The sequence below is a fragment of the Lissotriton vulgaris genome, unplaced genomic scaffold (assembly GCF_964263255.1).
Source record: "Lissotriton vulgaris unplaced genomic scaffold, aLisVul1.2 SCAFFOLD_1480, whole genome shotgun sequence".
In the NCBI taxonomy this organism is placed as follows: domain Eukaryota; kingdom Metazoa; phylum Chordata; class Amphibia; order Caudata; family Salamandridae; genus Lissotriton; species Lissotriton vulgaris.
The window spans coordinates 261270-288107 of record NW_028243024.1 but is presented as its reverse complement, the minus strand read 5'-3'; the positions used below and the strand labels follow the sequence as shown (position 1 = coordinate 288107).

General features: G+C 46.0%; 1 protein-coding gene across 1 annotated transcript in view; it reads right to left on the bottom strand.

The window, feature by feature from the left end:
- Positions 1 to 23494, bottom strand: part of F9 (coagulation factor IX) — a 331867-nt gene extending 308373 nt beyond the window's left edge. The window contains exon 1 of the mRNA XM_086948464.1: positions 23374 to 23494. Coding sequence (XP_086804590.1) covers positions 23374 to 23440 — 67 coding nt within the window. The 5' untranslated portion in view covers positions 23441 to 23494. The remainder of the gene's footprint in view (positions 1 to 23373) is intronic.
- Positions 23495 to 26838: the final 3344 nt, after the last annotated feature.

Genomic DNA, 26838 nt, shown 5'->3' with positions numbered 1-26838 from the left:
GGCACATGGTACATATAGTGCTCTTTACTAGGGACATATAAGTAAATTAAATAGGCCAATTGTGGATAAGTCAATGTTACTGTGTTTTGAGTACAGAGCATAAAGCCAGCGAAAATGAAGTCAGTAAAACAGGTCAGAAGGCAAAAAGTCTGGGGGAACCATGCCAAGGATGATAGGTCTAACAACAGGGTACAAATCAGCCATTACTATCATCATGCACTATGGCAACTCTTTGGATTGTTTAAACAATCATATTCTTATCAACCTCCATCTTGAGGTCCCAAGGAAATCAGAAATAACTCAATCCTAATAGTGTAAATTGGTTCTTTCATCTCTGGTATCCTTGGGCCACCATGTTTGTGACTCCCAAACTACAAACCAAGTAGCTAACTCCCACTGTAGTGAGGCAGAGGTCTGACTCTGTGAGGTGTTGTGGACTAGTAAATCATAACTTGCTAGCACATCAAATAACGCGTAATACCTCAAAGTACAACTAATGCTTTTCCAATAATCATGTGCACATGGAATGCTTTAGGGACTAAAATTCAGTTTGGCATTCCTCTGTCCAAATTACTTTTCTGGGATCCTTCTTAGAAGCAAACTCTGTCAAAGGGACTACAATGGTGCCATATCCCGTGACTAACCTCCTGTAGTACCCAGTGAGACAGAATAATGCTCTTACCTCAGTCTGGAGTTTGCGATGCTCCCAAACCATGATAGTCTCTATCTTGGCCTGGGAGTGGCTGAACCCTCACCTAGCCCACCAGGCGTCCTAAGTACACCACAGACCCCTGCCCTAGCTGGCACTCATGGGCCTTGATAGTCAGGCATTCCTGCTGCAGAGCTTGAAGCACTCCTGAAAGGTGGAAAAGGGGGTCCTTCTAACTGATACTGAAGCTATGTCATCCAGGCAAGAAGTTGAGAATGCTTCCATACCAGTGAGTACCTGGCTCACCAAAATCTGGATGGTGGCATAGGTATTATTGAGCCCAAAAGACATCATTCTAAAATGTTTGTGGCTCTCTGAAGTGGAGAAGGCTGACCTTTCTTTGGCACCTTCTGTTTGGGTGATCTGCTAGCACCCTCATGTTATATCAAAGTTACTTAAGTACTAGGCAGCCCCTAACCTCTCAAACAGCTCATCCGTACAAGAGATGGGATACATGTCATTCTTTGTCACAGACTTGAGCCATCTATAATCCACACAGAACCCCAGTTCAGGTGTGGTGCCTGCAGGGGCAGCTTTTGGTGCAAGAACCATAGGACTGGACCAGGCCACTGGAGGGTTCTATCACTCTGAACTCCAACATCTTAGAGACCTCACTTTTAATACAGGCCCTCACCTTATCTGATAACCTGTAAGATTTATTATTAACAGAGCGGTTGTCCCTTGTGTCTTCATCAAGAGTAGGCAGGTGGGTAATCCCAAGAATTGGAATTGGAAGTGGATTTGTAGATCGCGTAGCTACCCGTGGCTGTCCCAGCGCTGGACTCGTAAGATGGTATCTGGAACAGAGTGACCTAGTGGAACAGCCAAGTTTTCAATAGTTTGCGGAATTTTAGTAGATTGGTCTCGCTATGGATGTTGGGGGGTAGGGAGTTCCACAGCTTAGAGGCGTTGTATGAAAATAGATGTCCCCCTGAACGTGCTTTCTTGATTCTGGGGTTGCATGCCAGGGAGAGGAGGGCGGATCTTAGCTTCCTGTTAGCTTTGTATGGTTTGACCAAGGATCTCAAGATAGGAGGACCCTTGTCCTGAAGAATTTTGTGGGTGATGCAGAGGGTTTTAAAGGTGATTCTTTCAGGGATTAGAAGCCAGTGTATGGCGTTTAGGGCGGGCTTTGCAGAGCAACAGTGTTTTGTGCCTGTTAACAGCCTGGCTGCTGCGTTCTGGACATGTTGGTGTTTTTTGATGACCGATTTCGGAGCGCCAAGGTATAGAGCGTTTCTGTAATCCAGCCTGGACATAATGAGGCCCTGGATGAGGAGTTTCCTGGAGTGAGGGGTTAAGAGGGGGAGAATTTTGTGTGCAGTGCGCAGAAGGCCAAAGCAAGTCCCAGCTGTTTTCTTGGCTTGTGTTTGGGAGTTAAGATCCTGATCGAGCCAGACACCTAGACTCTTAATTTCTTTTTTTGGGGTGGGGGTTGTTCCCATACTAGATGGCCACAAAAGTTTGGTGGGGAGTTTGGATTGGTTGCCTAGCAATAGGATCTCCGATTTCTCCCCATTTAATTTGAGGAGGGATTCGCTCATCCACTTGGAGATATTTTTGAGGCACGAGGATAGATTTTCCTGGCAATGATCCGACTGGTTAAGGGAAACGACGAGTTGGGTGTCGTCGGCATACATAATTACATTTATGCCAAAAGGTGCTACAATTTCCTCCAGGGGTGACATATATACATTAAAAAGTGTGGGGCTTAAGGAAGAGCCCTGGGGGACCCCACATTGGACAGGGAGAGCTCTGGATCGTATGTGTCCTTTAGCGACCTCAAAGGTTCTGTGTTCTAAGAGGATTCCAGCCAGGACACGGCAAGACCAGTGACTCCAACTCTGCTTAGCCGGTGGACGAGGATGGCATGGTCCACTGTGTCGAAGGCAGCGCTGAGGGCCAGGAGGATCACTGCTGCCAATCCCCCTGCGCCCAAGATCATTCTCGCTTTTTCAACCACTGCTATTAGGGCGGTGTCAGTGCCTTGGCCTGGCCTGAATCCTGTCTGGGAAGGATGCAAGAGACTGTTGGATTCAAGGAAGGTGGAGAGCTGTTGATTGACAAATTTCTCTGCCACCTTGCTGATTCCAGGAAGGAGGGAAATGGGTCGATAATTGCCCAGCTCTAGGGGGTCAAGGTGAGATTTGTTTAGCAGTGCTTTAACTGTGGCCCTTTTCCAGTTGGGGGGGACGATCCCTTTTTCTAGGGAGGAGTTTATTAGGTTAATGATTAGAGGGGTCACGAGTTTAAGTTTGTTGAGGGATGCAGGGTCTATAGGGGGGCCACTCTTGATGGAATTTAAGATAGTGGGGAGAGTCTCTTTTGTCAGCGGGTAGATGGAGTCCAGGCGAGGGGCATTGGTTGCGAGGACTGGGGAGGATGGGACTGGGGGGTGGTCGGGAGTGGGGAGGGTTTTTAATATGTTTAGGAATAAGGTGGAAAAAAATTCTGCTAGTTCGTTGCATCTTTGGCCTGAGGGGTCGTTGGAAGGTTGTGGGTCGGTGACTTTCATCAGTGTTCTGATGATGCGATATGTTTCCCTGGATGAGTTGGAGGAGGCTTGGATTTTGTCTTCGAAGAAGGCCGCCTGGGTACTTTTTAAGCTGGCTTTATAGGATCTCATAGCTGTTTTGTATTCTTTTTTTGTCTTGTTGGACCAGTCCTTCCTCCATAGGCGTTCGAGTTTTTTACATTGTTTTCCCAGGTTGCGGAGCTCAGGGGTGAACCAGGGGGATTTAAAGGTTCCCTTTTTATTAGGGAGAGTTTTTTTCGATCCAGGTGGAGAATTGCTGGTAAGCTAGGACTGGGTCTGGTTCGAGGACATGTGTTACGGCTTCGAGTTCGAGTTTCCAGTCTTCAACGACTAGTTTTGACCATGGGCAAGCTGGAAGGCGAGGAGGAGGTCTACCCGGGGGTTCAGTGCGGGTTTGCCACTTGAATGTGATTAGGCAGTGATCTGACCAGGGGACAGGGAGGGGATCGTCCGTGCATAGCTCGGGGATACTCGAGAAGATGGGATAAAGGAGATGGCCTTTAGTATGGGTGGACCGGTGGATTTTTAGATGGAGGTGGTAGGAGGCAAGGTCTAGAGCAGGGGTCTCCAACCGGTCGATCGCGAGCTACCGGTAGCTCGCCAAACCCCCATCAGTAGCTCGCGCCTTGCATCTCAATTGTGTAACCTGTTCTCATCATTTAGTGTTCTCAGTCCTTTTTTCAATGCCGTTGCCTGCCATAAACAAAACCACCTGCTCAGATTGGCCGTCACTAACTGAGCTTAGCTGGGGTAGGCAGGGAAAAGATGATGATGCTGTTGATCCACGCCACCTGCATTCACACACTGGCACCGCAGTCTTGACTGTGGCAAGTAAGGACATGTGCCGGAGCAAGCACCAGGTGTGTCGGAGTGGAGCAGGAAGTCCCGGAAAGCCTGCTAGCATGCAGGTGGCGCAAGCAGTATTGAACTGCTACGAACCCCACCAGCCACCTTTTTCTGCCTGGAACAAATGTCATCAGCAGATCAAACGGTAAGCGCTGGCCTGGCCCGTAAACACCATAATAATGCATTGTTCTCTAGACTCGAGCTGCAATGTGCGTCTTCTAACCTTGGCCGCTGGTATGCCACGGGCTCTTGAAAGACTGGAAATATCTTTTTCCCCCACTTTCCAGCTCTTGGTTATAAACAGGACCGTAGTGTGTTGCCAAGTGCCAGTTTCCTTTGCTTAAGGCACACGATAAATCTGCACTCCTGAAAACAACGTAATTGTTCCTCTCTTCAGAAAGCTACGATTTTATGATCCAGTTTGAACTCTTTCATACTCTCTGTGGCCTGGTCATTGACAGAGCACAGGCACCCTCGTCTAAATTATGCATGTGTTTTATCCAATATTCAGGGATAGGGATGTGTGTTTTCAATATTTGACACCGCAGCAGCTCACTTACTGCAAATAGTCTCTGTGATGCTGTCGCATTTCTAAAATGTAATGTGTTTCGATGAAAAGAAACTTATTTATGGATATTGCATGAATATTAACACAAAAATTCTCTGCAAAAGGTCTGTAGCAGACCGTCACACGTCATCCACATTCATAATAAATTATAGGAAAATGATATTTGAAACAATTTGTTTAAGCATCCACAGTGAGCTGTGATATTTTCATTATAGTTTCCCAGAATTAATTTGAAATAGCAAGCTTACTGTTTCTATCATCCAATAGGGGCTTTTACAACAATTGGGCAGGATGGTACAATGTTGTCCGAACTTTGCACAGGGTTTTTGCAGATTGTATTTGATTCAGGCTAGACTGCTCGGGTAAGAGATCTGTAGATGTAAGACTTTGTGACATATCCGAGATTGTTCCAGAGCTGAGAAAGCAAACTACTTCAACCCTGAGTTCAGAAATCTTTTGATTACCTTCATGTACTAACATAGGCTCCGACACCAGAAGAAGGCTCATACTTTTCTTGTGGTATATCTGCAACCTTGTGTACCTTTAGTTCTGAGTGCCAGTAAGAACTCGCTCTAGTCTAGTCCATTTTGTGTGCAGAGCCCAGATTCCAAGTCTCTCTCTCTGTTTTGTTTTGTGTGATTACCTTAGTTACCTGTGTTGCCTTTATTATCGATATTATTTATTTATTTTTTAGCTATTTGCTCAGAGTCAAGGGAAAGACTTTCTTGAGGACTTGGGGAGGCACAAGTGTCTACCAGTTGCTGAGCAAATTCAAGATGCTGTTGTTGTTTTACTCGAGGTGTAGGGACCTTAAAGACCTCAATTGGTGGAGGAACTGACGTGTTAAGGTTGCTAGGAGAAAGGGAAGATGGGGACGTGATGTGATTAGTTAATCACAATTGGCTGTTGTCCTTGAAAACAGTTCTGGACTCATTTGCCCAAGTTATTTAGCACCCGGGCTTCTCGCCATCATTTCTGGTATGAGTGTTGATAAGCCGTCAAAACCTTCTGTCGAAGAAAACCAGCATCACAAGTGTCACAAGAGGATGCCTGAGAATGATTTTAGCAGGGAGATTTGGATGGAAAAATGGGCGTTTTCACATTCCTGGATAGAGCAGTCTAGAAGTCAGCAGGAGTGGTGGTTTTTGTAAATAACAGCAATTCCACCGTCTATTCTGGAGGACCTGTCGTGGCGTTGAATTCGGTAGCCTGGCGGGAGGGCTTGGACAATGTCTGGCTCTGAAGCTGGGGATAGCCAGGTTTCTGTCAGGAACAGAACCTCTAGCTCTAAATCTTGGAGGAGCAGATTTATTTCCACACGGTGTTTAGGAAGGGACCTACAGTTGAGTAGGGCCATCTTGGTCGACCGCTCCTTGGGCGTTTTAGGTGGTGCTAGGGTGTAGGGGCAGTGAGAGCAGTTGTTTTGACGCTCTTCGATGGAGAGAGAGTGGAGACATGGTGTGAGTGTGGTCTGTCTAAGTTGGAGAAGTGTCTCACGAGTGTACCCTTTGGGAGCTATGGGGAGTGGGACAGAGTGTCCTGGCCCTTGGCCCGGTCTGGCGCGGACGGGCGCAGACAGGCTTGCCTTTGGTGTGTCTTCGCCACTCCCACTGCACGCCCGCTGCACGCCAGCTGCATGCATCCGCTGCGCGGACGGAGTGGCATAGTGCTCTTATGGTAGCACAGGGTAGAGCAACTAGCCTGCTGACCTGCGCCGCAAGCGAGGGGAAGTAATAATCACTTCCGGTCCCGCCTTCCCTCCACAGCAATCTGACAGCATCAGGGGTGGACCGGGGAAGGGGGAGAATAGCAAGGTGAGAGCTGGTGCGTTTAAAAGCAGTATTTAGCTGGTGCAGAAGTGAAAGAGCGTAGGGTCTGCTGAGCAGAAGTGAGTAAAATCAAGTGAGCTCTTTGCCGCATGCTCCAGCAGTGAGGCGTTCAGGTCTCTGTTACCTGGATGTCGAGTCTGCCGGCGCGAGTAAGAGCTCTGTTTTTATGTTCAAGGTGGGCAGAACAACTAGCCTGCTGACCTGTGCCGCAAGCAAGGGGAAGTATTAATCACTTCCGTTCCCGCCTTCCCTCCACAGCAATCTGACAGCATGAGTGATGGACCGGGGAAGGGGGAGAATAGCAAGGGGAGCGCTGGTGCGATTAAAATCGGTATTTAGCTGGTGCAAAAGTGAAAGAGCGCAGGGTCTGCTGAGCAGAAGTGAGTAAAATCAAGTGAGCCCTTTGCCGCACGCTCCAGCAGTGTGGCGTTCAGGGTCTCTGTTACCTGGATGTCGAGTCTGCCGGTGCGAGTGGGAGCTCTGTTTTTATGTCAAGGTGGGCAGAACAACTAGCCTGCTGACCTACGCCGCAAGCGAGGGGAAGTATTAATCACTTCCGGTCCCGCCTTCCCTCCACAGCAATCTGACAGCGTCAGTGGTGGATGGGGCAAGGGGGAAAATAGCAAGGTGAGCGCTGGTGCGATTAAAAGCAGTATTTACCTGGTGCAGAAGTGAAAGAGCGCAGAGTCTGCTGAGCAAAAGTGAGTAAAATCAAGTGAGCCCTTTGCCGCACGCTCCAGCAGTGTGGCGTTCAGGTCTCTGTTACCTGGATGTCGAGTCTGCCGGCGCGAGTGGGAGCTCTGATTTTATGTTCAAGGTGGGCAGAACAACTAGCCTGCTGACCTGCGCTGCAAGCGAGGGGAAGTATTAATCACTTCCGGTCCCGCCTTCCCTCCACAGCAATCTGACAGCAGCAGTGGTGGACCGGGAAAGGGGGAGAATAGCAAGGTGAGCGCTGGTGCGATTAAAAGCAGGATTTAGCTGGTGCAGAAATGAAAGAGCGCAGGGTCTGCTGAGCAGAAGTGAGTAAAATTAAGTGAGCCCTTTTGATGCACGCTCCAGCAGTGTGGCGTTCAGGGTCTCTGTTACCTGGATGTTGATTCTACCGGCGTGAGTGAGAGCTCTGTTTTTATGTTCAAGGGAGGCAGAACAACTAGTCTGCTGACCTGCGCCGCAAGCGAGGGGAAGTAATAATCACTTCCGTTCCTGCCTTTCCTCCACAGCAATCTGACAGCTTCAGTGGTGGACCGGGGAAGGGGGAGAATAGCAAGGGGAGTGCTGGTGTGATTAAATGCAGTATTTAACTGGTGCAGAAGTGAAAAAGCGCAGGGTCTGCTGAGCAGAAGTGAATAAAATCAAGTGAGCCCTTTTCCGCACGCTCCAGCAGTGTAGCCTTCAGGGTCTCTGTTACCTGGATGTCAAGAGTAAGGTAGAAAAGAGTACAGCCCCAACACTTGGTGACAGTCAGTCTGCTGTTCATGGGTTGGGGGGGGAAATGATCACTCCTACCACAGACCATCCTTCTCCAAGGAGTCAAAATGGTCAGGGAGATGTTTACTCTCCTCTTCATCCTCTCCATCTGGCACTAACAGCATGGTGAGCTCAGACCTCTCAAAGTGTGGTTTAAGACAATTAATATCAAGCACCCTGTGGGGTTATCTAGGAGTCTTAAGGTCCACAAGGTAGGTAGCCTTACCCCTCATCTCAATCACCTCATACAGCCCAGTTCTGGAAGGCACTAGTCGTTACAAGTTGGATAGTTAGGCCTGTAAGCTGAATGCCGGCAGGAACTCTCCTAGAGCACTGCATCCTGCCCGGAAAAATTTCTTCACCCCCCCAGACTGCAGACTTTAATCAATGCCATGGACTTTTTCGACACCCAAATGGTCAGTGTAGTTGTCAGACTTTGTACAGAGTCGGTAAGCTATTGCCGGAGAATCTGCATGAGACCCACAAGTTCATGGCCAACAAACTAGTTTTACAGCCCATACATTTCAAGCATGTTCACTGGCCTCTGGTCCCTTCACTCATCTGGGGTTTCTGAATTATTGGCCAAGTTTGCAAACTCTGGGTGACAAACACATTTTACATTTACTTTTTGCCCTTTGAGGGTTCCTCTACCTTGTAATGGGTCAGGTAGTGCTCACCATGCTCCAGTGTGTGGCATTTATTTCCTAAATGCAGGTATCATGTTCCGCTTCCTGAAATGGCTTCTGCAACAACAATGTTTCTGTTCTGATCAGTCAATAAGAGCCTCTTGCTCAATGGACTCGGCTCTGAGTTTGTATACCAGACAAGGACAGCAGAAGGAAACCTATAATGTGAGTTCTTTCTTTTTTACATTTGGGATAGCAAAGAAACTGTCTATATTTCTCTATAATATAACCCTTTAAAGCTCTAATTCCACACTAATTTTTTTAAACTATTGAATGGATTTGCCCCAAATCCAGCAAAAAATATATGTTAGTAAAGTTCTAACTGCATGCCAAGTTTGGCGTAACTGTTCTGCATTTTCCCTGTAGCAGAGATCAAACTTCTTATCGGAGTTAAAATTGAAATCACCTTTTATTCCTGCCTCTCTGCAGATCTGCACAAAATTTACCATGCTGAATTGGAAACAGACTTTTCTTTTTTTATGTTTCATTCACATTTGTAAGACAATGCCAAAGGTATATGCAAAAAACTTCCACCAGACACTCTGATCAAACCATAACTACAGATTCACTTATGCTGACACTGTGATATTGTAACATACATATCTCTTTGGATGTTTGTGTGTGTGTGTGCGTGTGTGTGTGTGTGTATGTGCGTGCTTGTTTGTGTGAGAGAAAAAGTGTTTTTGAGTGGATCAGCAATAAGTGGGGCAAGCTGACTGGAAACATTATGGTAGGGACTCAAACTTATAAGCTGATGGTGCTTCACGAAAACCTAGATTTCAGAAGTTGTGTATTAAGGAATGTGCCATGAAAGTATGAAAGTGTGAACAGTTAAACAGTTGAAAAATCACTTATATATAGAAAGCCTTCAAATATGGTGTGATAGCCTATAATTGTCAGGAAATAGTGCGATGAAAAATGGGGACAAAATGTGGGATAGAACTGTAATTTAATAAAAATACCACTTCAACATTTCTGTTTCCCATCGGCAAAGAAAATTTGAAGTGAATGTGCAATGTATGTTAGTGAGATCGGAAAAATAGCATTTTAATATGTACTGTTTTTTAATTACATTTATCTATGATTTTAAAGTGATTAATAAGAACTTTCAAATAACGTCATATTGATTGAATAAATATTATGATATATTTTTCATATAGTTACAGAGATGTTTTTGTAATACACAGCACACTAAGGGCCTGATTACGAGTTAAGTGATCTTCCAGCATGCTGCTATGCAAGTGCCTTGCGCTCCAAGACCACTAAACTGGACCGCCATCTGCCCATCAGATTACGAGTTATCTTTTGGGCTCTTGGGTGGTCCTTTGGCCTTCCCACGGCAGTGCAGCGATGGGAACTCCAAAGCACGTTTCTGAATGGCATGGACTATAAAGTCCATGCCATGCAGAAAAGGGAGTGACTGCACACAGGGGTGCACAACATGTGTCCCCCTACAGGCAACCCATGGCCCTGAGGCAACAGGTGGCACTGTTGGGCTCCCTTTGTTTCCTCACTGCCACAGATTCAGGTTGGCTGCACCACCACTAAAACTGAGGTGTTGAGGAAGTGTCTAATATGATTGGCAGTGCCACAGCGGCACTAACAGCATATTAGGGTTTCTGGGCACTGTCCCATCACTGCAGGATCTGTGATCCCCGGCAGTTGCGGCAGTCCCACCGCTGTATTCCTAAAACAGTGAGTGGACCACCAGTCTGGCCTCCAGTGACCGCCACCACAGATTTAGCAGTCCCCTGGGTAGCCGAACTCTTTATCTGGCTCTAAGTGACAGAAAATACTGCCCTGTATTTTGATGATCTATTGATCAAGTAGGGGAATAAATAATCTAGGACAACTATGTCAGAGACAGTTAAGGGGTCCAGTAATATCAGCAGACAGGGGTCCTCGTCATCTGTGGCAAGGAGGGCATCATCTCCAATCTCAATGAGTTTGCAGATGAATGATAGGTGAGTGGTGGGTCAGTACATGACAAGGTCATCAGAGTCTAGTATAGGTTTCTTTAGGATTAGGGTGTTTCAGGCCCTTTTGAGAGCTTACAGGAGGATGCAGTGTGTGAGAGAAGCATTGACAATGGTGAGTAGAGGTGAGTAAGCTTCCTCAGAGAGAGCTTTTATGAAAGACAAGGGTAGGCATCCTCTCCCCAAGAAGAGGCTCAGAGAGAGTTGAGTATGTTGATGAGATCATCAAGCAATAGTTTTTGGAAGGATGAGTTAAAGGGATTCAACAGGAAGGGGTGAGCACAAGAGATAACACAGACATGTGGTTCTCAATGTACTGCCAAATTCTCTGTTTCTTTACACAAAAGAAGAGGTTGATGGCATTGCATTTTTCTGTTGAGTAAGGAATACGTGAGTCTGGCAGATGGTTAATGAAGTGCTTGATAGTCTTAAAAAGTATTCTGCTTCTATTGCTGGCCTCGCTACCGGTGTTGGTATAGTATTTTGGCTGAGTTTGATGAGCTGTTTGCAGGTTGGGCAAAGGAACATCAGTATCAGGAGTTCTGTTTTTCTTTCCTATCTGTGGGTGGATCATTTATGGTCAGCATCGTCTTTAGAATACCAGGGTGCTGAAGCCTTTGGTTTGCAATTGTGTCTTTTTATTGGGGTGTGGGTGCTCACATAGTTTTCAACAAAAGTGTTGACGTCTTTTAGAATGGGGTTGGCATTGGACTTGGAGTTGATAAGTTGAGAGATGAGTTCAAGCATTGGGTTGTCTGTGGAGGCTTCTTAAGGATACAAAGCCTGTGTAAAGAAGGAGGTCTAGCATGTGCAGAGCTATGAGAAACATTCTATTCTTTTATGAAGAGAATGTCAAGATTGTGATGGATGATGAGGCTGTGATATCTGGTGCACTAATACTGCGGAATGAGTATTATTGGTTGGATAGGGGGTAAACCAATCAGCAGCTTGGTTGGATGTAGGCTGGGGAAGGCAGTTGTCTCGCCTACTTATAGGGAATCATTACGCAGCCCTGCCGGTAATGCTAATCGTCTTTTATCTCTGTTGGAACTGTTTTTATGACAATTTATGAAACTTTAGCTGGGAATTGTAGCGGGGAAACTACTGTATTTGAATCTGAAGCTGTGTGTACTATAAACAGGGCTTAGTTGGTCTCTTAGCTCGGCAGTACGTAGCTTGCTCTGCAGAAACTGCTTTGAGCTGATTGGATAGGGAGTAAACCAATCAGCAGCTTGGTGGGATGAGGGCTGGGAAAGGCAGTTGCCTCATCTCCTTTAAGGGAAGAATGGCGCATCTGTGCAGTGCCCAGCCAGGGACAGGGGTTAGTTACTCTGATCCCCACATCATTTATTCCAGGGAGGAACTGTTAGGCTGTGACCGAGAGTGGCAAAATATTTCTCCCCTTATTTCCATGGTTTTAAAGGACTACAGCATACTGGTAGCTCATCAAGCTGGGGCGAGCAAGTCTCAGACAAATAGTGTCTGAGACAAATTCAAATCACTTAAGGCAAATTTATCAGACCTTCAGGTAATTTACCTAAATACTCGCTCCTTAGTAAGACACCAGGATGAGATGTTTGAGCTCCTGGAGTCTCAATCTCTGGATATATTGCTACTCACGGAGACATGGCTGTGAGAAGTTGGCCTGGCATATGCTGTCCTCTATTCTAGTGGGCACCTTGCACCAGTCCAAATGACCCTTATTGATGGTAGGTTAAAGACAACCTTATAAGAAAGTTATCCATATGGTAGCTGTGGAGAGCAGCCTTCAGGCTATGTCTTGGAGGAATTTAAAGAAGCTTGTTGTACCAGTCTATATTCTCGTGAATGACCAAATGAAAGGAGATCCACACCAGGTATACATATAAAATATTTGTATTTATTTTAAACACATCCTTCTAGTCTCTTTATGAGGCTAGAGACAAAAGTACATTCAGTAAACGTAATATCATACAGTAAATTAGCACAATATACGTTGAACCCTAGGGGTGTACCAAACCATATATTAAGAAAGTTGTATAAGAACCACGACTTGCATAGACACAAGGCCTAGAGCCTGTAGAACCCCTGGGGCCACCAGGATACACCCAAGGTAGTGACACAGGGGACCCAAAGGAGATGCGTGCAGTGTGTGAACACAGCCGCAAATCACCATTAACTTCTATGGGGAAAGTTGTGGATGGAATTTTAAAGATAAAGGACACTTAGGAGAGGACTTGGAGCAAACCCCCTTAGACTTCAGGAGTTCTAGAGCCAACACCCAAGGGAGCACCAGAATACTTGAGTTACCTCACCCAGAGAAGCTGGGTGCATAGGTGTCCTTTGGTGTCGGGTTTAGTCATCGTTTTCAATGGCGATCTGCTGCAAAGTGCTGCTGCCGTCCAAGTGGAAAGTGTCCGGTGTGATCCAAGCCTGGCTCGAAGATGAGAAGAACCAGAAAGCAGAGGGGACAGAGTGTGGGTCACTTGCCAGTGACCAGGGGCACAATCGTCAAACGCCCACCGATGTTGGGGGATTTCAGGTAGAGAAGATGAAGCTTGACTCTTCAGCCACAAGGACCAGGAGGCTTCGATGACAACCAGGATCTGGAATCGAGCTGTCGCACAAAGTATGGCGATTGCTGCTGTGTCGGTGCTTGGATTGGACCCATCAAGCCCTGGCAACAGCAACCCATGGAGGAATCAAAGAAATGCTTCGATGTGGACTAGCAAGGTTTGAGGGAATCACCACATGGAGGAGAGTCAGAGCACGTCTGGAGCAACCAGGGAGGCCCAAGGAAAATCAGAGTTGCCTTAATGGGGACCCACCAGCAGACGAACCAGGGATCATGAAGGAGCCCCAAGCTGAAATGCAAGAAGCGGGCTCGCGGAACACTGCTGGTGTGTAGGCCCACAATCTTTGGTACAGATGGTGCTCAGGGCTTGGTCTATAAGTAACACAAGGCACAAGTTCAGGAAACGTCGGGAAGGTAATGCACTAGGAAAAAAACACAGTGTCTAGGGGTTCCGGTTCCATATCACTCGTGAGGGCTGTGGGTCTCAGCTTTGCTGGGGACTCCTGGAAATCTTCTTCTTGTGTTGCAAATACTTCGGAGTCCGTCAGGAGCCTGGGAAATGCAGACCGGCAAGATTCTTCATTGGTGCCTGCTTGAGCAGGGGAGTCACTATTTGACCCCAAGATAGAGTCTTCCAACCTCTAGTCTTTAGTAAAGCATCGAAGTTTCAGGATTCAGTTTCAGAGTATAGTCCAGGTGTAATGTAAAGCCCTGTTGCCAGGGGTCCCTTACTTATACTGAAGAAAGGGGTTGGACACACTCTGGGGATCCACCTATAGGAGGGTCTGGGGAGGGAGATGGTTACACCAATTTCCTTCGTCTAGTTCTGCACCAGCGCAGGGGCAAGTAGCCCCTGAAACCATTTTGAACTAAGATATGCACAGGGACACCAAATGTGCTCCCAGTGCAGACTTTCAAAGCACTCATGGAGTGCACCCACCCAGCCTCAATACGCTAAAGCCTGTCTGGGAGGTGGTTACACCTACCTGTGACACGAAACCTATTGACAAGGCCTCCCCTGCCAGGGTTTCAGTCAGCAGCAGGAGGTCAGACTTGTGTCTGTGACTGCAGTATCCATTTTGTGATGCCAGGGCTCTTTTAAACTATTACGGGTTAGACCAGTGTGTACATGTCTTTCCCTCTAGAAGGGTGCAATTCTACCCCCTCTACCAGGACTGGCAGGGGGGGTAGGATTCCAAAGTGTTTGACACCAAACACAACATGTTTCCATGCAACCATTCCAAAGTTAGCATTTACATTGAGGTCATAATGCACTTAAGAGTATATGGTCTGGCTGCATCACAGAGCAGACTCAGAGAATAGGCTCCGAAAGCTGCAGAGGGGCTTGCTCATGCATTGGCACCCTCTCACACCAATCCAAGCACTCTGCCTTCAGGATTGATAAGGCCTGCCATAGGAGTGACTGATAGGTGTATATGTGTCAGTGATTAAAGGTAGATATAGGTAGCCTATATCTTAGTAAGGGTTGCATGCACCACCTTACCCAGGCTGCAGTAGCAGTCCTGTGGTGCCATTTTGAAGGCTTTCCATGGGTGGCATAATAAATGCTTCAGCCCCTGGTAGGCCTCTGGGGTACCTATGCCCTTAATACCTAGTGTACCATATACTAGGAACTTAGAAGGGTACCCCAGTAACCAAACTGGAGTGTACCTAAATTACATGCACTCAATTTAGAGAGGAATCAGCTAGGCTAGGGTCCTGGATAGCAGGGCCCTAGGCAGACTAAAGTCGAAAAACAGTGAAACAGCAGCAAAAAGTGGGGGTAACCATAGTAAGCAGATCCTGCTCTCCTACAATGGCTCACAGAGGAGTCCTCAGCGGATATACTCTCTGCTACCCCTGAACAGTATGATATTCTGTTACCTATAATGACCTAAATGGGGAGAGGGGAGGCCTTGCAGCCATTATTTTGAAAAATCTCTGATTTGCGAAAGAAAATGACCCCTCTAGACTTACCTTTGGTTGATAATTTAGTCATCCACCTCGAGTCTTCAACTCTGTTGCTCATATTTGTACTGTTGTATAGACTTCCTAATTACATGCAGGAATTTCCTCAGGCCCTGGTAGAAGAGATTGCCCCTCTTATTATCGACAATGCCAACGTCATTCTCATAGGAGACTTCAACTACTGGGCCAATGAGGAGGGAGGGGGCAGCAAGCTATAGATATTGCCATGGCCCTGGGTGATCTAAATTTGGAACAACTGGTGAGTTTTCTAACTCACATCAAAGGACACATCCTGGATCTGATATGGACTACCAGACTCCCTATGAGGGATCCGACTATATTACCCTGTGGTTGGTCCTGACTCCGTCAGAAACGGTCGCTCCCCACGCCCCCTGGTCTCTCCTGGGTATTGTTGTTGTTGTTTGCTCGCGTTTCTTTGCTGCCTTTAATATAACTGTTGCCTGCTTCCTCATTTGTGCTTTGCTCGCATTACCTCTTGCCATTGTTTACATTGCTCGCATTGCCTTAAAGAGTGTCTGGGCCGGTTTATGTCGTAGCGCTCGCATTGCATATTTGATTTTAAATAATAGTGCCTGATTGTGCTTGTGCCACTGCCCACAGCGTAATTCAGATTTGTGCCCTAACCTTTCACTTTAGCTGCCATTTTGTTGTTGTTGTACCTCGGAGACCTTCCTCTCCACCCCGCTCCCGCCTCCCAGCTGCTCCTCCCTCCCTCCGCCCCCCTCCACTATCCAATATGACAGTCGCAATTGCGCGCAGCGTTCACGCGCTGCGGACGCGCCCCATGCGGGCCGAAGGTGGGCCAAAGGTAAGCTTGTCTACGCCCGTCCGTGCCTGGACCGCGCCCAGCGCCAGACCCCAAGGCCCCCGCAAAATCCACGCCACCCGCACAACGTACGACGCCGCAACCCTCTCTGCCCTTAACCCCGGCCGATCCCCAAACTCCTACCAAGCCGCCCCAGGACACTCCCATGGACCCTTCACCTGCCACTCCTGCAAATTCGACTGCATCAAGACCCACACCAAATCCACAAACCCCAAACAGAGCTCCGACACTAACCACCTGAAGTGCATCCTGCTCAACACCCGCTCGGTCCACAGACATGCCACTGACCTCTGGAACCTACTCGACACCACATCGCCGGACGTCGCCTTTCTTACAGAAACCTGGATGAACGCCTCATCAGCACCCGACATCGCCATAGCCATCCCGAACGGCTACAAGATCATCCAAAAGGACCGCATCAACCAAACAGGAGGAGGAATCGCCATTGTCCATAAGAACACCATCCGCATCACAACCTGTTCCGACGATAACCTTGCAGCCGCCGAACACCTTCACTTCCAGATGCACACCGACCCCAATACCACACTCAGAGGCACCCTCATCTACAGGCCGCCAGGATCCCGCACACAATTTAGCGAAGACATCACCGACTTCATCAGTCCACACGCCCTCCCCTCCGAGGACTACATTCTTCTGGGAGACCTCAACTTCCACCTGGAAAAGAAAAACGACAGCAACACCACCACCCTTCTGGACAACCTCGCCAATCTCTGACTCAAACAACTTGTTAACACCCCCACCCACTATGCCGGACACACGCTCGACCCAATCTTCACCTCCAGCAAGCACATCTCCTTAAATCACACCACAGTTCTCCATTGGACAGACCACAGCTGCGTTCACTTCAACTACAATAAGACTATGGCCCACAACCACCCACAACCAATTCCCCGCAGAAACTGGAACAAAATTACCACTGACCAACTTTTCACATCGCTTCACCAAAACCCTCCTGCTAAATCGTCGGACCCAAACCTTGCAGCCACCAACCTCACACAATGGATCACCCACAGCGCTAATGAACTAGCATCCTTGAAAAAAACATCACATCAAGCAAGGTAGCAAAAAAGCCCCCTGGTTCAACGATGACCTCAAGAAATCCAAGAAGATCTGTCGCACCCTCGAGAAAGCCTGGAGAAAAAACCCAACCACTGACAATCTGGCCACCTTCAAGAACGCCACCCGCAAACACCACCAGCTGATCCGATACACCAAGAAATCAACATTTACGGATCGTCTCGACAACAACGCCCACAACAGCAAGGAACTATTCAACATCGTCAAAGAATTTACCAACCCCACCGCCGGCACCAACGACATCACTCCATCCCAAGACCACTGCGACTCTCTAGCCTCATTCTTCCACAACAAAATCGCTGACATACATAACAGCTTCGAAAACCAGTCCGGAGACCAGTCCACGCCACCCACCTCCAAACTAAAACCCCCCTCCAACAACCTTTGCGCCTGGAACCCAATCACCACTGAAGACACCATCCACCTGATAAACTCCATCCACTCAGGATCGCCAACCGACCCATGTCCCCACCACATTTTCAACAAAGCAGACTCCATTATCGCACCCCATCTCCGAGACGTCATCAACTGCTCCCTCAACTCCGCTACCTCCCCGGAAAGCTGGAAACATGCCGAACTCAGCGCCCTTCTGAAGAAACCCACAGCAGACCCCACTGAACTTAAGAACTACCGTCCCATCTCGCTCCTCCCATTCCCTGCCAAAGTCATTGAGAAAGCCGTCAACAGTCAGCTCGCCGCCATCATCGATTCCAACAATTCCCTAGACCCCTCACAGTCCGGCTTCAGAGCCAAACACAGCACCGAGACCGCCCTCATCGCAGCAACAGACGACATTTGAACACTACAGGACAACAGAGAAACAGCTGCCCTCATCCTACTCGAACTCTCCGCTGCCTTCGATACAGTCTGTCATAGCACCCTTATTCAACGCCTCAGCAACATCGGAATACAAGGAAAAGCATTAGACTGGATCATCTCGTTCCTCGCTGGAAGAACCCAGAGAGTCCGCTTCCCCCCTTTTAGATCAGAGGCCACCGAAGTCATCTGCGGCGTACCACAAGGATCATCACTCAGTCCCACCCTCTTCAACGTATACATGAGTCCCCTCGCATCCATCGTGCGCCAACACAACCTCAACATCATCTCCTGCGCAGACGACACCCAGCTGATCTTCTCCCTCACCAAAGACCCAAACACCGCCAAAACCAACCTACACGAAGGGATGAAAGAAGTAGCCGAGTGGATGAAGAACAGCCGTTTAAAACTGTACTCGGACAACACTGAAGTCCTCATCTTAGGTCCATCCCCCTCCGCCTGGGACGACTCATGGTGGCCACCGGCCCTGGGAAACGCACCCATACCTACCAACCACGCACGTAACCTGGGATTCATCCTGGCCTCCTCCCTATCGATGACCAGACAAGTCAATGCCGTTTCATCATCATGCTTCAACATCCTATGTATGCTCAAAATAATATTCCGTTGGATCCCCATCGAAACGAGAAAGACAGTCACCCACGCATTAGTCACAAGCCGACTGGACTACGGAAACACCCTTTATGCCGGAACCACAGCCAAACTTCAGAAAAAACTCCAACGCATCCAAAACGCCTCAGCCAGACTCATACTAGACATCCCCCATCAAGCTCACATTTCCGGTCACCTGAAAGACCTCCACTGGCTTCCCGTCAATAAGAGAATAACGTTCCGTCTCCTCACCCACGCACACAAAGCCCTCTAGGACCCGAATGCCTCAACAGGCGCCTGTCCTTTTACACCCCCACCCGCCAACTACGATCATCCAATCAAGCCATCGCCGCAATTCCACGCATCCATAAATCCACCATGGGGGGAAGATCCTTCTCCTACTTAGCGGCCAAATCCTGGAACTCTCTCCCCACCCACCTTCGCTTCACACAAAACCACCTCTCCTTCAGAAAACAACTAAAAACTTGGATATTCGACAAATAAAATACCCCCTTCCCTCAAGCGCCTTGAGACCCTCTGGGTGAGTAGTGCGCTATACAAATGTTTAACTTGATCTTGAACTTGAACTTGACCACCACCTGATCTCCTTTTCAATGCCCCTGTCTAACTGGAATAGCCTCTCAGCCGGTCTGCCCATCATAGCTAGAAGTTGGGCCAGGGTCAACTTCACAGCCTTCTGTCAGGCATTAAGAAGGTCTCTGCCTGGAGCCAAGGATGATATTGAGGATTTTGAGTATGATATCACTAGCTGGCTGGGGAAGGCCAGTAGTGATCCTGTTTCATTCCAAAGATCTAGACCAGCAAGAACACATGAGGCTGATAAATGTTTATCAGACAAACAGAAATTAGCAAAACTTCAACTCCAACAAGGAGAGATGAAGTGGTGGTCTAAGTCCGTGCCAGACTCTAAAATTTAGTATATTCAACAATTGAAACTGTATAAATCTCTCATAAGGCAAACTAAAGTGAGTTTTTTTACAAGTAAAATCATGAAAGCCTCTAGTAAATCTAAGGAGATATTTAAGATTGTCTCAGACTAACAAACCCAAATAAAGTCACCCTCTCAGCTACTCCGATGCAAAATCTGAATGACTCACTCAAAACCTTCATTGTTAACAAAACTGAGGCTATCAAAAAGAGCATGCCTTCCAGTCCCTTGGACAATAAGCCACGATCAGGTGAGGGGAATAGTCACACAATCTCCAACTTCCCTCAAAGTTCACAGGAGGACCTGGTCAATTTACTCACAAAAGTTAAGTCTGGGTCACTGAATGACATTTATAAACAAATGCTCCTAAAGGTGGTATGCACTGGCTTTGCTGACCTGGTACTGTCACTCCTGAACCGATCCATCAACTCGGGGTTGGCCTACAGGGCTTTTAAGAGAGTGAATATTTTTCCCATACTAAAAAAAGTGGGAGCAGATCCCATGGATATGAAAAACGTTTGCCTGGTATCTCTCTTACCCTTTTTGGCAAAAGTTCTGGAAGCGCATGTAGGCGGCCATCTCTGTTTCTTTACTGAGGAATCAGAGTTCTTGGATTCAAGTCAGGTGGGAGTTAGGCCAGAGCACTCTACAGAGGCTGTGATCATGTCAGTTGTTGATGACATACAGAAGGAAGCTGATAAATGCAATACTAAGGGCCTGGTGCTACTGGACCTGTCTGCGGCCTTTGATAAGGTCAACCATGCCATTTTGGGTGACCGGATCAGGGGTGCGGGAATTAGAGACTCAGTTTGAACTGTATCATTTCTTTCCTGAGTGAGAGATCCCAATCAGTCAGGTTAACTCCCTTTGTGTCAGCTGAGGTACAGTTGAATTGTGTAGTGCCTCAGGGATCCTCTCTATCTCCCCACCACTTCAATATTTACACCCACCCTTTGGTTAGCTCCATTACGAACAAAGAAATCAACATCTTTATCTACGCAGATGATATGCAATTACTACTAATGATAGCCCCACATCTAGACAACAATTTCACGACACTATGGCGTTCATACGGGACTGGATGAACTGCAATCAGTTAAAGTTGAATTCCAACAAAACATAGATAGTTATTCTGGACCAGCAAGATGGGTCCTCCGCCTGCCCCTAAAAAGGTGGTAAAAAGCCTTGGGGTCATCATTGATGAGGAGCTATCGTTCAAGCAGCACATAGGCACCATTACATTGCTAAGCTTCTACCAACAGTGGGGCATAAAAAAGAAAAGGACATTTCTTACCAGGGATGTTTTGACCCAGGAAATAACGTCTAGAATTAACTATGCCAACTCTCTTTACTTGGGTCTCCCTAAAATCATATACCGCAGACTCCAGTTTATCAAAAATCAGGCCACCCAGCTGATATATTATCTGCCCAAATATGGGCATATTTCCAAAGTGATGAGGGATCTTTACTGGCTGCCAGTCGCGCGAAGAGAACCGTGTTCAAGGGGTGCTGCATGGTCTTTCAGGCCTGGTAACTGAACTGTCCTGCTTTCGTGAAGTCACGGATCAGCAAGTATAGTACTACCAGACAACTGAGATCTAGCATTATTTGATAGTCCCACCGTGTACAAAACACAACAGACTGGAGCACGCAGATTGCCCGTCATTGCTCTGCGAGTCTGGAATACTCTGCATTTGGACCTTAGGCCCACTGTAAACTACACCAGATTCAGACAGCTTCTGAAGACATGGTTGTTCAAACATGCTTTCCAATAACCAGGGATCAAGGTGGTATTAGCAATCCAGCGAAAAGTGACCGGCTGCTGAACGTGCACTTTAGAAATAATCAGTAACATAATATAACATGAGTTTGAATGTGTGTTTTGTACTTTGATTGGTAATGTGGTAATTAATGGGACATTTACAAGGCTGGGTCTCTGTATTGTGCCAATGCTATGTGTTTGTTTGTGTCATCCAGGTCTGGGTGTCCTTGTGAGGATTGGCAGTATGAGGTGCTTAGTGAGGCACATCAATGTATATTACCATGGGCGTGTCAGTGGAACCGGGGTTCTGGTCCAAGGCCCTTCTGGACCATACCGGTCCGAAAAAAGACCATAATCAAAGCTGATGTATCTGCACAGCATCTAAGACAGCTACTGGTGACATACTTGGTATTAAAATAAAATACGCTGTAACGGACATTAGATGAGATGCGTTATCAGGTACATTCACAGCATTACCTCTTCATCTCCAGTACAAGTAATATTTCTTAATAGTGCATTGCAGAAAACATGTAGAGTGACCCACATAATAACCAGACTTCTTACTGATTTGCGCATTTTCGGCCAAACTGTAAATGCAGCCATGAGTGTGTAACGAATCACGTTTAAATAAAATTAAACTGCAACACTGTTTTCAGGAAATCATATTCTGATAAAACCTCAAATTAAACCTCATTTCTTGAATCGTTCCTGATTTATTTTGAATTGTTGTTCTTCTTCTACTAACATGATCTAGAACATGCCCATGTGAATGTGATGTAAGTTGTGACTGTCTATACTTGTGAACGTGTAAGTATGAACATCACTCTGGAATGAGAAATCCGATTTAGGAAATATCAGTGTTTCTTTCTCACTAACTACTCTGCAAGCTCACCTTATCTTTTTGCTGCGGTTAATGTAAGTAACCAGTTGCAGTACTAAAGACCAATCCAGTGGGAGCCGGAAATATACCTGCCTCGTTTATATTTATGAGGATGAAGGGCTTTCGCAGCTCTGTACGAAAAGCTGTGAATTTACAGATGGAGGCTGACGAGGGAGATGGGGCCTCCATCCCTCCATTCGTATTCGCCGAAGTACCAGCATTTTTGAAAGCCCTCCTTGTCCCTGGACCTCTAAGTGCTCTGCCTATTCTAAGTGCCAATGTTCCCAAAGTGGAAGCCAAACCAACAGACACAGACTACACCTCTCAAGTCGATACAGTGACATTTTGGAAGTCTGTATCTTGTGAATTTCACAAGCTGTGTTGACGTTCCATTGGGAATTGTTAAAAATGGGACACACCTCTCATGCCCCTCTTCCTACCAATTCATATGGGTGCTTCCCCGCCTCGGCGGGTCTTGGGCTCAAAATTCCACGGACCTGATAATTCTCGCCTCGGTGCCTATTCTAATCATAGAGTCCCACTCTGCAACTCTGGGCAATAGCTTGCTTAATCTCCACAACGGCCCCCACAACGCTAAGGATGCCTGGCCTTCACCCTGGGGGTGCCCAGGAGTGGACGCCTCAAAGGGAAAGCCACGACGGGTTCCACAGTGGTATTTGTACAAGCGCCTTGAGACCCTTGCGGGTGAGTAGTGCGCTATACAAGTATCAATTTACATTTTTTTTAAGCCAATGTGCCTTTTGTGTATTGCAACTTCCTGTCTGCAAAGCCCTATTTTTGGGATTCACAAGGTTTGTGGCCGCAAAGGTTTCATATACTGGGCCCCGTATTCTTTAGAGCCGAACTGCCCTGATAAACGTGCCTTCGCCACTTAAAAACAATTTCATGGATACATCTACATAAAACTCTTCAAAAAGGTACCCTCCCAAAAAAAAATCAGTGCAGCATTCTAACATCATATGAATACAGTAGAGTTCCCACAATGTAGTGATCTCTCAATAAGCAGGTAGACTAGAACTCTAAAGGACGAAACTGTAACAATGAAAAAACGCCACATAACGAATTTGGAAATACAACCATTGTACGCCTTCGTTTCAACAATCGGATGGTATGAACACATGAAACAGAAAAGATAAGATTACTGACGTCAGTTTGATCTGATTTAAAAAAAACTATTCCTTCCCATCACCTTTACTGATAAAACATCTCCATATAAGCTCCCGTATGAAAATTAAAACGCACAAACCTTCACTTTCTGTGCTTAAAATGTATTCCAAGAGCCACACGCTGAGGATAGTCGCAATTTTTGCCATGTTCTTTCACTGAAGTTTTCTTTCTTGGTAAATTTCGAAAACATGTGTCCACGATCGATAGTTCCAAAGTGCAGGCGCCGACCTGTTTACTTTGGAATGCGTGGGTGATTTTTGGGCATGCTGCAACTGTTTAAAGAGGCAAAACTACTCATAGGTAGTCTCTTGATAGTTTTAACTAAAAGACATATGTAAAAGTTCCATATATAAGCCCATTAAAGTTAGTCAGCTTATACTTGCTCTTATTCATGCAGTGATTCAGTGAATGATAATGAGTACATTGAGACTCTTACACAAACAATTAATACAAATGTTTAGTATTGTCATTTTGCAAATGAAAGAATAACCACAATAAGAAAATACATCAAATGTCACTTAGTGCTATATATACTAAGAGATATGTCAGAAAAGGTGGTTAAAAAATACGCACTGAAGGGCATATTAACAAGGGCTGGCGATAAACTTATCCCCCCTTTCGCGTCCGTTTTCGGCAAAAAGGGGCGATAACTTTATCGCTTCATCAGCACGGACACACTCGTGCGTATTTTGCATATTTAGCGCCCATTCCCAGCATGCCTAAATTGACGTCGCTAATGAGATGCAAAGTAGGTGTGCCTCAAAAAAGCTCCATGGATAAATATCGCAAAGGCAGCTTCGCGATATTTACAACAATGGCCCGGCGGGCTTAGCGATGTACAAAATCACGCTAGCTGGCCATTATCGCTGGATTTGAACGTCTGGTAAAATCTAGACTTTTGTATCCATAATGTTGGGGATGGATTATGGTGATACGACCACAGGGTCGTATCACCAAGGCTATCGCCTTATTGAGTGCAACATCGCTGGTTTTCCCTGGATATCGCTGGAATATTATCGCCCTGGAGTAACGGGTTGTTAATAACGTGCTAACCAGGCAATAAATTCCAGTGATAGATGGCGATAAATATATTAGTGCTAAGCGCGCTTTGTAATATTTATTGCCGTCTGTTGCTGATATGCCCCTGAGATTAAACAACTTTTCTCTGATGTTGTAATGCGGCCTAAATACTAAAAGGTCACATCACGATATGTCCAGTTGCAGTGGGTCACAGTAGGGAACAGCCTCCCTAGTGACTATTAACTACCCAGATCGTTATTGGCGACATCCGTGTGGCTTCAAACACAGGATTGTTAGGTTGCACAGAGCAACAGACCATCATCGCTGTGTTTGCTTTTTAAAAAAAATTTTTTTTTCAAGCAGCCTGTGTTCTTTGAAGCAATTAGTGCTGCTTTAAAAAGTAAATGTTTAAAGTGTTGGCGAACTTTAGTGGGAGCAGGCAATAATCCCCTGGATCACTGCTTACTTTCACCAGGGTCACCCATCACTATTCACAAAGGGAAAGGTTCCAAAAGGAGATACTTTCCTGTTTGCGAATCATTTACCAACTCCATTGAGGTATTTGCAATCGATCAATGGTTCTTTTGTGAATTAGTTACCACCTCCTTTAAGTTGCTCATAATTTATCAAAGGTTTGCAGCTGCAGCATACGTTTAGACATGAGATATTAAGATGGAAGGGGATGCTACTTTCTCCCCCTTGCTAATTGCAATTCATTATGAATTTTTTAAACACATTTTGTTGATCTGAAAAAAAATTCTGACTCGTCAAGTGGCTTTTATGCATATGTAAAATCAATTTTACATTTGCAAAAATCCTCAGAAAATCCATCTGTATACTGGGCCATTAATAATGCCAGGATTTCTTAATTCGACACAGATGAATGAAACTGATTTTGTCATCATACTTAATGAAATGCTAGGAGGTTATATTATTTTGAAGTCTGGCCTAGAGGCAGCTGTAAGTGTATTAACGCATAAAGTTTTACAAAAACAAAACTTATCACAATAAAAATTATATATATTACCTACTGGAGGTCACCAGTAGGTAGTTATAGTAAGGACCTAGTTTCCATAGAAAGAGCATTTTTTGTTTTGCTTATAACTTTTGCGTTGTTTGATGAATCTTCATGAAATTATCAAAATTAATTCTTTGTTGATATCAGCTTCTATGTTGAAAGTTTGAAGGTAATCACCTTCAAACTTTCAACATCGAGGGGGGCCGAGAAAAAAGGAGGTCCCAAAACGTGTTTTCCCCATGTTAATTTCTGAAGGAAACTTTAGACAAGGCTACAGATCTAATAAGTGAACGGAATGACCCCAAATTTAGCAGGGGGAAGGGTCTTGGTCTGGAAAGCATGCTTTTGTTTATTTGGTGTAAATCGGTTCAGTTGTTTTTGAGAAATATCGAAATTTACAGATATTGATATTTGGGAATTCTGTCATCTGATTGGCTGAGGCGTTATGAGCACGAGCTTGCTGCTGATTGGCTGCGAGTGGTTGCAACTAGGAAGTTGAGGCCGCCATTTTGTGATTCCGCTGAAGAGGGTAAGCAGAAAAAAGGCCGAAAAAAGTGGGAAGAGGAGGGTGGGTGCACTGCAACCTCTGTGTGGTGTTTAGGGTGTGCTATACAGGGGGTGCAAAGCTAACTACTAAAGCTAAAGTGTTAGGATTCGGTAATTAAGTGAGGTATTGGCTAGAGTGTGATGCTGCTAAGGTGCGCTGGTGCGGGAGTTGGGGATTAAAGCGTGAGCCCAAATTGTGTGTCTTATGGTGTGAAGACATGTGCAGTGGCCGCTGCACTACACCTGTGGAAGTAATGTCAGCATGTGTTTATACCTACTAGGATGGCTAAATAGAAACAAGAACTACCCTGCCAGGGTGAACTTCAAGGTCCCAGGGGGATCCTTACAATCAAATGAGTGGTGACAAAAATATTCGTGTCAGAGCCAACAATACATCACACAACATTGATTAACCTTTTTTTGTGAAAATATATACAGTTTATTTGTTATTTGTTGAGTTCATATAAAGGATTCATATAGATGCTTAGAAAAATATACATTAATTTAAACTCAACATTACATTTAAGGTTGAGGAAAAAAACGTGATGTGTATGGTTTTAGATTGAACCATAATTAGAATCAAGAAAAATGCAAACATTCAAGTCCTACAAACTCCCAGAATCATCCACTAGAATCACAATCACTCTCAAACTCACTCATTATAATAATATACAATCACACATGTAAAATTCATAAAGGTACATCAAGGCCTGCAGAAAAGATATCTTATGGCTGCTAGGACTATAGTTACAATATGGAGGCAGAAAGATGGAAAAGAAATGGTTTAATAAAGACTACACTTTGGGCCATCCATAAAAGTCACGCCAACACGCGTTTTGATGCAGAGTCTATTTAAGCTGCACCTTCATTAGGGCGAAGATGACCAGGGGGCTGGGACACACACACACACTTTCCAAGCTGCACAGAAGGAGCGTGGTATAAATTTCACCAGCGTTTATA